At 40.2% G+C, this 13054-nt stretch overlaps 1 protein-coding gene across 6 annotated transcripts in view; it reads left to right on the top strand.

Moving 5' to 3' along the window:
* The window catches only part of Setd2 (SET domain containing 2), a 106390-nt gene that overhangs the window by 49556 nt on the left and 43780 nt on the right, over positions 1-13054 (top strand). For all 6 annotated transcript variants that reach the window (XR_002817974.1, XR_002817975.1, XR_002817976.1 and 3 more), the window contains exons 12-13: positions 1551-1599; positions 5074-5257. Coding sequence is in view for 3 of the 6 variants with exons in the window: in XM_004640783.3 (XP_004640840.2) it covers positions 1551-1599; positions 5074-5257 (233 nt within the window). In the remaining 3 variants the exon portion in view is untranslated. The remainder of the gene's footprint in view (positions 1-1550; positions 1600-5073; positions 5258-13054) is intronic.

The following is a 13054-nucleotide window of genomic DNA, read 5'->3' as shown; positions in this document are numbered from 1 at the left end:
AAGAAATGATGGTACAGTGATAAAACTGAGTATGTGTGATGCTTTGGGTTTATGTAGTCTAGGTGGTTTCAATAAACTAGAATTTTTAGTTGTTAATCCACTTAGCAAGTAATTATATTTTGATTGTGTGCCAGACATCTCATCGCTGGAGATATGTCAAAGAATAAAGCAGTTTCAACTTATAACAACTATAGATTTGTTATATATGGTGTATTAATTCAGAACAATACCAGAACACCAAAGAAATAGGAGAGGATGTTATATAAATAATACTGGATGAGCTGAGCATGGCACATACCTGTAATTCTAGCATTTGGGCAGACTAAGTGAGGAAGATCTCTAATTTAAGCCTACCTTGAGCATGTTAGTGACTGAGATGCTATCAGGTGCAACTTCAGCGTGCTTTTATATTCTGTGCTAGATGACAAGGTATCGTAAACCAGCAGCATTATTTGGAGGTGGAGTGCCATTCTAATAGTTACATACAGTAGCATTTTCCATTCCTTCTTTCCTGTGTCTGAATACTTTTTATCAAAGCTGCAATTCCCTATCCTATGAAACAATTAGGTAACTCTAGGAAGCTTTTTTAGAAACACCATCCCAGAAAATTGAACCTATGAGTGTTAGTCCCAGTTTGTTTGTTTGTTTGTTTGTTTGGCAGGTGCTTATGCTGCTGAGCTATCTCTCCAGCCCCCAGATAAACATTTTTAAAAAGCTCTTCAGATGATTCTGATGGCGTAGAGAAGGTTCAGAATCAGTAAATTAATGGCTTCTCTTAACAGTTCTCAAGTCTCTTCATAAGAGAGAATTTAGTAGAAAACATATATCTATCCATTTTTAGCTCAAAGACATAAAGATTCTACTCTTGGACTGCTTATTGCCTGTAGAGAGTATATATTTCAGTCTGCTACTCTGAAGAGTGTCTGGAGTTATCAAGCTGCCAACTTCTAGTTATTACACTGAGTCATGGACTAGAAAGACTGTTAGTATCTGGCTCATCTGTCTTAAGGAATTACCAAACTTGGAGAAAAGAGGCAGACATGGTGGTGTATGTATGCCTGTGATCTCAGCACTCTGGGGAGGATGGGGCAGGAGCATTGGCTGTGATCAAGGCCAGTATGGACTACATAGTGAGACACTGTCTCAAAAACAAAAGAAAAGGGGGATGGGATGGGGTTCATATATGGTTTTGTGCAAAGGCCCTGGGTTGAATCCCCAGTACTGGGGGTGAGGAGGATTGAATGCAAAAAAAACAAATTCTTCCTTCTGTTTTCCCTTTTCCCCCTTTGCCCAGGTTGACCTCAGATTCATGATCCTCCTGTCTCAGCCTCTTTAGTAGTCAGTATTACAGGTGTGCAGTACACCTGCTGTTTTTACTTGTTTTTAAGGGTAGTACTGGATTATTTTTCTTTAAAGCCAAGTATAAGTCAGATTTGGAAAAGAAATAGCAATTTGTTTGTTCTCGTTTTCTTCTTGCCATATAAAATTAATTTCAAAGTGATCACCACTGCTATCCCGCACCAATCCTTCTTTTGGTTTATTTTTTGCAGGAGGTGTATCGGATTCCAAAGAAAAGTCAAACTGAAAAGGAGAGCACAGGTAAGCATTCAGAGTCACTCAGGGAAAAGATAGCTTTACAAATATTCTTTTGGTATATGCAGAGGTGATTCATAAGAACTTTAGCTTTTGGCTTTTGAAACCAGACAATATATAATTAGCTTAAACATTTTGTGTAAAAGTTTATGAAATTGTGCTTTTATTCTTTCTTAATGAATTTTTGCCAAAGGAGAGGTCCCTTAACAGCTTGTGTTGCTGCTTTCCTTGAAGTCATGGTCTTCAGTAGCTTTCCATCCACTCATTTGTTCTCTAGATTAGGCATGGTTAAACTTGTACTCTCAGAGGTTTGTGAAAGAATACTTACTTCTAATATTTATACAAAAGCCTATTTAGCTATTTTTCTAGGGAAAGTTCAAAATTAGTTGCTCGGGTAGTGGTTCTGAAAAGGCTAGTTTTATTGTTACAGAACAGTAGCAGGAAGTCCGTGATTTCTGTGCTTTACCAGTTAGTAATGTTTCAGAAGAGTTATTTGTTTTAGGAGTGAAAGCAATGAGCTCAGTTATGGTGGCTGTCATTGATTTCTTGAAATCCTCTAGCACTGAGCCAGTGTAGAGTGAAGCATGCAGGATGTGCAGTATTCACAGGAGTTTTTTATGTTTAGTTGGTTTATTTTATTTTTTTGGCGGAACCGGGGATTGAACTCAGGCCCTTGCCAGGGAAGTACTTATTCTACTGAGCCATCTCCTGGCCCTTGGTTAGTTTATTTTTAAAAAAAAATTGATTGGGGCTGGTGAGATGGCTCAGTGGTCTAAAGCACCTACTTAGAACAAGCTTAGCAATGCCTAGGGACTGCGGTTCAATCCCCCAGCACCACATGCCAGCCAGCCCGCCCCCTGGTGGGCTGAGCTGGCCACACACACACACACAAATAAAATTTTTAAAAAATTAATTAATTTATTTGATACAAGGTCTCACTGCATGGCTCTGACTCATAGTGATCTTCCTGTCTCAGCCTCCACAGTACTGGGATTACAGGCATGTGCCACCATGCCTGCTTTCAGGGCCAGCACAGAGCACATGGGGTTCTGGGGCCAGCACAGAATGCAGTACCTGGTATCCAACCTGGGTCCTTGCACTTGCCAGGCAGGTGTTTAGACCACTGAGCTATCTTGCTTGCCCCTTTTTTTGAGGGAAGCAGGTGTGTGTGGGGGTTCTTTCACCTCATTTTTGTTGCGCATAACTATAATCTTCAATACTTCCATTTTGAACATGAGAGATCTTTTGCTCCATTGTTGTGTCTTTGGCATATTTTAAACTTCTTCTGATTTAGTCTCTTCATAACCAAATATCATAGTGAGGACTGCAAAAAACCTTTTTATTAGAAGGCAATTCAGGATAGTATTGGTTGGCAAAAACGTGGCACCTCTAGGGAGTTGATTATCTGAGGCTACTTCTTGGGCTAACTTAGTTGAAACCTTTAGCAACATGGCAAAAACTTAGAAGGGTTTCCTGCAATAATTTGTAAATATTATTGTGAAACTCTAGAGGATACAGAAGATGGTATTTAATGCACAACTGTGGTCTTTTTAGGGATCAGCCTTTTCTGTGGTATTTCTAGCCTGCTATTCACACGTGGAACCCCATATCTCAGTCTCAGACTTTTAGAACGAGGAAATGCTTATAGTGCAGAAGTTGCTAGTTACTTGTCAATTTCAAGAAATTAAAGCTTAGAACCTTTAAAATCTGGGCGAACCGTAAAATACTTTAGGAAATACATCATCTGGCTAAACCTCTATTTTATAATAAGAGAAAAACAGCTCAAATAAATGGAACAACTTTGCTGCCTCACTTATTCTAAGGTATAGAGTCAGAATGTGAACTGTTGGTGTGAACCTTTTTTTTTTTTTTCTCTTTTATCAGGTATAGTGGAAAAATAGGTACACTTTAAGAAAATGTACACCAGGGCAAGAAATGTGAGTTTGTTGGAGGAAATAGAATAGTCTTGAGTACCTCATAGAAAGATGTAGTGGTAGTACTTTGTAAGCTAGGCCAGTTAATTATGTAGCATTTTATATAGCATGTGGTACAAATTCTGTTATGGCCTGCCTACTGACAGATACTTATATAAGGGGTTTTAAGAGAGCTAGAAGAATGGCTTGTACACATCTCATCCTGTAATGGAAACGCAGAATGTTTTTACAATATAATAGAAAAATCACAATGTTTGTTAAGAACCTGCTGTGTGCTAAGAGTGATAGTTTATAAGAAAGTCATTGTTAAAGTTGAACTTAGTGGTGCACACCTGTAATCCTAGTCTTCAGGGGCAGAGGCAGGAGAATTGCTATGAGTTTAAGGCCAGCCTGGCTTACATAGTGAGTTGCCAACCAAAAAAAAAAAAACAAAAACAAAACAGAAACAGAGAAGGAGATCAGTACTAACAGAGAAGTTAGGATCAGTACTAACTTATGCAAAGCAAAAGCATAAAGTGCCAGTCAATTTATATTCAAGTGTTCTGTAGTGCCTGAAATGTTCAGTGGGGAGAGAATTAGGAGAGTAAGAAACCAATTAGTAAGCATCATTAGTGAAGAGTAATACTCAGATCAGCTTTTGGAAAAGATAGAATGTGGTTACATGAAGAGAGTAAGGACGATTCTCTTTTTTTCTTTTTTTGGTACTGGGGATTGAACTCAGGACCCTGTGCTTGCCAGGCAAGTGCTTATTCTACTGAGCTATCTCTCTGGCCTTTAGAACCATTCTAAGAGAATGAAGGAGGCTAGTAAGTAGTACCATCTTTGAATAGGAAGCTGTTTTTTTTTTTTTTCTTTGGAGCTGTATCTCCCTGACTGGCCTTGATAACTTACTAAGCTAACACCTATGTTTGAAATATTTTCCCTGTAAAAAATTGATTAATAAGCACTTTTAAAATTAAGGAAACTTTTTTTAAATTGATGTTTTTATGCTTATCATATCAGGTTTTTCTAATAATTACAGAGTTAACAGGTTCATTTAAAATTCTGTACTGTGAACTGGCAGGCAGATTGCTTTGACAAAGGTGAAAGGAACATCTTATGTGGGTATGCTCACAGTACTTGTTTAGAAGTGCTCCAGACTTGTCCTAAGTCTTTGGTAGGGAAGAAAAGACATTCATGGAACAGAGTTTTATTAACTGTTTGTTGGCTAGATATTTATTTATGGGTCTGTTTGTTGACTAGATATTTATTTATGTATTTTTAAATGTAGATTCTTTTTTTAAAAATTTATTTGTGTGTGTGTGTGTGTGTGTGTGTGTGTGTGTGGCCAGCTCAGCACACCAGGGGGCAGGGCTGGCTGGCATGTGGTGCTGGGGGATTGAACCTTGGTCCCTGTGCTTTGCTAAGCTTGTTCTAAGTAGGTGCTTTAGACCACTGAGCCATCTCACCTGCCCCATGTTGACTAGATATTTAATCATATACTTATGTACTGTTCTAATGGAGAAGAGTCTACTCAATGAAGTTTTTAAAACATTTTTTCTCCTAGTAACTGAGCGAGGAAGGGATGCCGTTGGACTCAGAGATCAGACAGCTGCCCCAAAGACTCCTAACAGGTCAAGAGAGAGAGATCCAGATAGGCAGACTCAGAATAAAGAGAAAAGGAAACGGAGGGGTTCCCTCTCACCACCACCTTCTGCCTATGAGCGAGGAACAAAAAGGCCAGACGACAGGTAAGTGATATTGTGCGCGCGCACGCGCGTGTGTGTGTGTGTGTGTGTGTGTGTGTGTGAGTTATGTGTTTGGTACAGCTTGGACTCGCTGGGCTGGTGCAGAATGTGGTGCCAGCGATTGAACCCCGGTCCCTGCACTTAACTATGCAAGTGCTTAGTCTGTTGAATTATCTTGCTGGCCCTGATTATGTGCTTTCTTTTGGGGAGAACAAGTCAAAAAGTATCCAAGTCACTAAGGTGACTTGTAATTCTTACACCACAGGAGGCTAAGGTAGGAGAATCACAAGATGGAGCCAAAACTACGAATTAGGAGACTAAGTGACTATCTCAAAAATTAGAAAAGCTAGAAATGTAGCTCAGTGTAAAGGCTCTGGGTTCCCCAATACTGTTCAAAACCCTCCCTCCCAAACCAAAAACACTCTTCAAGTCTCATGCAGTTGACTCTGTGAGTCTACTTCTGACTTAGGACACCAATAACATTTAGATAGAAGTAATATTATGTCTTGATGAATATAAAAGCTTTCACTGATAAATCTTAGACTGTCAATCTTATTTGTATAATTTCTATTTGGTAACATATAAATGCTATTTAGGGCACTAAAGATTTGTCTTTTAAGTTGCAATGAAAGTTGGTGGGAGATAACTGCAAAACTGATGGTGTCAAGAGGCCGAGATAGGATGATTGCATTTTGAGGCCAGCCTGGGCAATTCAGGGAGACCTTGTCTCAAAAAATAGAGGTTATGGATATAGAACGTTGCTGGGTTCAATTCTTAGTACTACCCCCTCCCCAAAGTAGTTTTAATTCTTCCATAGTCATAACTTTAAAGCTGATGGTCCACACTTCCTATCCCAATTATTCTGGAGACTGAGACAGAAGGATCGCAAAGTTTAAGGCCAGTCAGGGCAATTAAAAATTGTCAAAAAGGGTAATGGACTCAGAATATAGTTCAGTGGTAGTGTGTTGGCCTAACATTCAAGGGCCTGAGTTCAATTCCCACTACCACTTCAAAGCAAAACAACTTTGCTGAGCCTAATGGCTCATACCTGTAATCCTAGCTACTTGAAGGATGAGGCAGGAGCATCACAAGTTTGAGGGCAACATGAGAAACATACTTGTTTACTAGTGAGTCTTATGCCATACCAGTGAAAATACTGATTTAAAAATATCATAGGCTCCCTTCTGCTGGTAGAAAAACAAACTGCATAGTAGCTCTCTGCTGAAGGCTAGCAAACATTTATTCCAGGGAAGTTTTTTTTAAATTAAATTTGCTTTTCAAGCAAATTGACATAAAGTATTTATATAGTACAGTTGCCAGACTTTTTAATTTTGGGTGGTGTAGATATCTAATAATTCATAGTGATTTTAATTTTATTTAATTACTAAATAGATCAAATACCTTGTCATGTTTATTGACCGTTACTTTTCCTGTTCTAGAAAATGCCTTTTATGTGTTGCCCATTTATTGAATTGTCTTCAGTTTTAGGAGTTTGTCTCAGTTGCTTTTTACTTGTCACTGGGACAAAATACCCGACACCCCCAATTAAGGAAGGAAAAATTTACTTAGCTCACAGTTAGTGGAAGTTTTAGTCTATATTTGGCTGGCTCTAGGGCAGAAGGCGGCAATTTATGGCGGCAGAGAGCAGAGAAAGGGAGCAGCAGTTGTGGTGTCTATCAAGCCTCTTTCCCTTTCTTTTACGCTGACTGCAAGAACTGGAGCTCCACCGTGAAGATCAGAGCTCCTCCAGAGTGGTGTGGCTGCAAAAATCAAGCTTCTCCAAAGTGGCCCGGCTGCAAAGTGGCGCAGCAAAGATCGGAACTCCTTCAAGGAAGTGGGGCACAGAAGTTTTCTTCAACCCCTTTATATACCCTCTAAGTGTTGAGTCACTCTGGGGTGGGTCTTCCATGCCCTAGTGGCTTGGGGCATGGAGTCCTTAAGCTGATCCAGCTAAGCTTTGGACCCTTCAAGTTGACACAGTATCAGCTACCACAATCCACCCCTTGTCAACTTGTCAACTATACATATACTTTAAACCAGTCTCTAGGTACATAGACATGCTTATTAACATTTTACAACTTTAACATAACGCAGGTTTAACTTTCATTAAGTGTCACTAAGTCTATCAACATTATGTTACATGAAAACCATAACATTTTGCTCCTGGGCCTCCCAAAGGCTCATGCACATCTCTTTATGGAAAGACACCTTGTATATCTGTAAGAGTTGCCAAAATCTTAATTATTTTACCATTACTTTAAAGTCTTAAGTCTCAAGTCTCCTCTAAGATCTAAGGCAAACTCTTAGCTGTGAGCCACTGGAAAAAATGAAAAGTTAAACACTTCTGACATTTAAAGGTGTAGGATAAACATTACCATTATAAAAGGTATACACAGCAGGGTACAAACCACTGGGACCAAAACAAGTGTGAAATCTAGAAGGGCAAACATTAAGTCTTTCAGTTTTATATAGAACATCTGAAGCAACCTATAACGAGTTGTGAGCTTGCAAAGCCTTATATGGCTCTGCCCCTATGGCACTTCTGCTGATAGCTCTCATGGCTTCTCCCTCAGGCCTGTTTTGTTTTCTTTTTACAACTTATATTAGTCTGTTTCTGGCTTTTTTTAAACTTTAGAGGTTTTTATTGAATAGGTTTTTCACTCACAGCTGTACACACTACCCTCAGGGGCACATTGCCTGGCCTCCTAGACCTTCCATTTTAACCTCGGAACTCTTGCGTATTGCATGTGCCTGAAGCCAACGCCACATGGATGGTGCCATGGTCTGTTCCCAGCTGGAGCAGTAGCCGGGCTTGCTTTTCTCTTTGTTGTAAGGGTCGAGTGCCTGGATTACTCTGACCCTGATTCTTAAGCACAAATTTTTTATTGGCCAGCCCCATTTTGGAACCTGATGTGGCCGCTTCCTCTAGTCTGCAACAAGGAGCTCTGCGGCTTTCTCTTCAGAGCAAAGTTCCTCACCCTTGTGATTCTGGGGCTGCTAAGGGCAAGAACCTGCCACCTCTTGTGATGCCCTCAGGACATCTTTTTTATTCTCCTGTTCCTCCTGAGCAATGGAGATCTCAGCTCTATTTTTGCAGTGTACAGCCTTCTTGACACTTTTTTTTTTCCAAACTCAAAACGTTTTAAATTATCTTGCTGGGCTCTTTGCTCTTGACTTTCAGCATAAGTCTGACTAAAAGTCTCCAACAATAGCCATGCCACTGCTTTAACATTTAACTGTTTTGAGATTTCTTTTGCAAGATTGACTAATCCACTGTGCTTAATCTCAGTTTCAGACAAAGTCTCTGGACAGGAGCAAAATGCAGATAAACTTTCTGCCAAGCCATAACAAATCATCCGCAGTCCAACAACCAATGCAGTTTGTTCTTCCCAGGAGAAACCTCCCCAGCCTAGTCTTTACAGGCAGGATTTTTATCAGCATTTTGGTCTTCTGAGCTCTGACCAGAATCTCTCATACAGAAGAGCTGAAGGCATTCCAGCTCTAGTAGGTGACATCTCCAAACCTTTTTTGTCTCTTCTCATAAACCATTCGCAAAATCTATACTGCTTTAAGTATAGTCACAGCAACAACCCTACTCCTCATACCAAATTTTGTCTCAGTTACTTTTTACTCATTGCTGGCACAAAATACCCGACATCCTAAGTTAAGGAAGGAAAGGTTTATGTAGCTCACAGTGGAGGTGTTAGTCTGTATTTGTCTGGCTCTATAGCAGAAAGCAGCAGCTTATGGCAGTGGAGAACAGCAGAGAGCAGAGGAAGGAGCAGCAGTCGTGGCATCTATCAAGCCTCTCTCCTTTTCTTTTACGCTGACTGCAAGGACTGGAGCTCCACTGTGAAGATCGCGGCTCCTCCGAAGGGGTGCAGCTGTGAAGTGGCACAGTGAAGATCTGAACTCCTCCAAGGAAGTGGGGTGCAGAAGCTTTCCTCTACCCCTTAATATACCCTATAAGTGTTGAGTCACTCTGAGGCAGGCTTTCCATGCCTGTGGGGCATGGGGAGTGGAGTTCCTGAGCAGATCCAGCTAAGCTTTGGACCCTTCAAGTTGACACAGTATCAGCTACCACGAAGTTCTTTTTTTTTTTTTTTTTTAAATGTATTTAGGAGAGGGTCTACAGGGACTCACTATGTAGATCAGACTTGGAGTGATTCTCCTGTTTTCAGCCTCCCAAGTGCTGGGATTATAGGCATGTGCCACCATACCCAGTCACCCTGGGGGTGCGGCTGCCAGGACATGCTGGGTTTTGAACCTTGGACCCCTCTGTCTGCCTAAGCAGGTGCTTTCATCTGCCAAGCTAGCTGGTCAGCCCTTACCAGAGAGTTCTTTATGTGTATTTTAAATTTTATTTGTGTGTGTGTGTGTGTGTGTGTGTGTGTGGCCAGCTCAGCCCACCAGGGGGCGGGGCTGGCTGGCATGTGGTGCTGGGGGATTGAACTGTGGTCCCTGTGCTTTGCTAAGTTTGTTCTAAGTAGGTGCTTTAGACCACTGAGCCATCTCACCAGCCCCTTTATGTGTATTTTATTTTATTTTTTTATTTTATTTTTTTTAAATTTTTTTTTATTTTAACATTTATTGTGTGTGTGTGTGTGGCCAGCTCAGCCCACCAGGGGGTGGGCTGGCTGGCATGTGGTGCTGGGGGATTGAACCGCGGTCCCTGTGCTTTGCCAAGCTTGTTCCAAGTAGGTGCTTTAGACCACTGAGCCATCTCTCCAGCCCCTTTATGTGTATTTTAAATGTAATTCTATCTTAATAATTTTTGCAACTAGGGGCCGGGGAGGTGGCTCAGTGGAATAAGTGCTTCCCTGGCAAGCACTAGGGCCTGAATTCAATCCCTGGTTCTGCCAAAAAAAATTTTTTTTGCAACTGTATTCTGTGAGTTTATGGCTTGTATTTTGTCTTCGAGTATCTTCTGATATGCAAAATTAATTGTGTAATTAAATGTATTGCATACATTGTATGTTTTCTTTACAGTTAGTATTTACTATAAAAAAAAAAAATCCTCAGTGCTAGGTATATAGCTTATTGGCAGAGTGCTTTCCTGCCATTCATGGAGCCCTGAGCTTCAGCCCTAATGCTAGGAAAGGAGTAGAGGAGAAAGTCTTCCCTACTCTTGGAGTAACCTTATGTTCTAAAGAATACATTTTAAGAAGAGAATTAAACCCTTAATCCAGTTGGAATTGGGGTGGTCGTGCATACCTGTAATCCTAGCACTCTGGAAACAGGCAGGAGGAGTATCACAAACTGAAGTTTAGCTTCAGCAATTTAGTAAGACCTGACTCAGAATTTAAAAGGAAGGGCTGGGGAGAATAGCTCAGTTGTATAGGTGCATGCCCGGCAAGCACAAGGTCCTGAGTTTGATCCCTGGTACCAAAAAAAAAGAATTTAGAGGGTGAGGGTGTTGAGGACATAGCTCAGTATGAAGGCCCTGGATTCAATCCCCAATACCGCTAAGCAAACAGAAGCTATCAAAAATTTTCTTTCTTTTTTTTTTTTTTTTTTGTATTTTATGGAAGGGTCTACAGGTTGTTCAGGCTCTCACTACTAGATTGGATTTATAATGATCCTCCTGTTTATGGCCTGCCAAGAGCTGGGATTATAGGTGCACATCACCATGCCGTCTCAACTGCTGTCTCAGCATGCCTCGGGTGTGGGGCCTTTCCTCGGCTGCAGAGCAGGCCCCATCAGGCCCCTGCACCTGCTTGCAGGCGCTTTAATCTGCTGAGATATTTGGCTGGCCCTAAAAATTTTCTTGCATTTGTGGTTTGGTGGCTATATAACACTAATTTTGAAAATTTATATGAAGTCCCCTCTACATGTCAATACCTCTTTGCAATTTGTTTTGTTTTGTTTTCCTCTCATATGTGCCCTAGCACTCTCATCCCCTCTGTTACTGCTAAGGATTGAACACAGGTCCTTCACACTAAACTACACTCCCTGACCTTTTTATTCTTTTCTTTGGAGACATGGTCTCCCTAAATTGCTCAGCCTGGGCTTAAACATGTAATCTTCCTGGCCAGGCTTCCCAGAGTATTGGGATTATAGGCATGCACCACTGTGCCCACTTTAGCATTAATCTATATCCCCATCACCCCTCTTGAATTTTTTGAGATGGGTTCTTACTAAGGTTTCAAGGCATGACTTAGATTTGCAATCCTTTTGCCTCACCCTTCCAAGCACTGACACCAAAGTCTTGTGCCATTATGCTAGACTTTGTTTTTTTACTGGCAAGTGCTTCCAATGCAAATCACAGCTACAACTGGTTTTTTGTTTTTGCTGTTTTTTTATATTGGGATTTGAAACCAGGGCCTCACACTTAGTAGGTGAATGCTGTACCACTGAGCTATATCCCAGCCCTTTTCAACTTTTGAAACATCATACCAAATTACTCAAGCTGGCCTTGAGTTTGCTGTCCTGCTTCAGCCTCTCAAGTAGCTGGAATTACAGTTGTTACCTTACCTAAAAGTATTCTTTTTTTTTTTTAAAAAAAAAAATCTGATACAAGGTCTCACTATACAGCTTGGACTCTAGTGATTCTCCTCTTTCAGCCTCCACACTGCTGAGATTAGAGGTGTGTGCTACCATGCCCAGTCTTGGTGACTGCTTTGGGTCTGACTGGTGCAGGGCTGACACGGCTTGTGGTACCAGGGACCAAACTCACATCCTTGCACTTGCCTTGGCAGGCATTTAGACCACTTCACTATCTCCGCAGCCTCCCAGAAGTATTCTTTATCTTGATAATGATTTATACTGTTTTTATTTTCTGCCTTTTTAAAAAAAGTTTTTTTAATGTTGATTTTCTTTTAATTCTTCATTTGCATGAGTTCTTAGTGCATTAATTTTGTATTCTAATTCCAGTATGATTTCCAGTGTATGCTTACATTGTTTTTTGTTAAATTTGTAATTTAACTACTAGCTGATTTTGTATGATACCAGTTCTTGAATTTTATTTAGATTTGGGGTTTTTGTTGTTGTCGTCGTTGTTTTATTTGGTTTATAATTTTATTTGGATTTGGTTTATAGTCTATCTTAGGTTCTCTTTGATATTATTAGAAGTATATTATCTTCATTTTGTTTCAACCTTTCTCCTTTCTAATGCCTCCCACCTCTTCCCTAGGGATTTAACCCAAGGTCTTCATACTAAGTTACTTCCTTAGTCCTGTTTATTTGTTTGAGACAGAGTCTTACTAACTTGCCTGGGGTGGGTTTCAACTTGTGATCATCTGCCTCAGCTTCCCAGAGCGCTGGGGTTACAAGTGTGCACCAGCATACCCAGCTTGCCTCTAGCTTTGAATGTCTAGTAAATAGTTCATAACTGATTAGAGTTTTTACTTTCAGCCTTTTTTTTTTTTTTTTTTCTTTTTGGCTATTGCTATTTCAGATAGCTTAATCAAAATCTGAAATTAATGTTCTGAACAATACAGGTATTTAAAATCTTATTTTTTTTTTGCTTGCATTACTCATTTAAGAAAATCAGCTCTAATTAGTTATAAATAACAGAGTAAGATTCATTATTTTAAGTGAATTCTGTGAGTTTTGTCAAATACATAGTTTTATACCTGACACCACAGTCATATATACGGAACGTTCCATTGCCTCAGAAAATTCCCTTGTGTCCCTTTGTAGTCAGTTTTTTTCTGATTCCTGTCAAGCACTGACTTTGCTTTCTGACCCTCTTGTTCTAAATATTATTTATGAGATAGCATAGTATAAAACATTTGAATCTGCCACCTTTTACTTAGCATATTGCATTTTAGATTCCTCTATGTTGTGTCTCCTTAGTTC

The sequence above is a fragment of the Octodon degus genome, unplaced genomic scaffold (assembly GCF_000260255.1).
Source record: "Octodon degus isolate 3935 unplaced genomic scaffold, OctDeg1.0 scaffold00126, whole genome shotgun sequence".
Classification (NCBI taxonomy): domain Eukaryota; kingdom Metazoa; phylum Chordata; class Mammalia; order Rodentia; family Octodontidae; genus Octodon; species Octodon degus.
The sequence above is the reverse complement of the archived record's forward strand: the minus strand, read 5'-3'. Positions and strand labels throughout refer to the sequence as shown.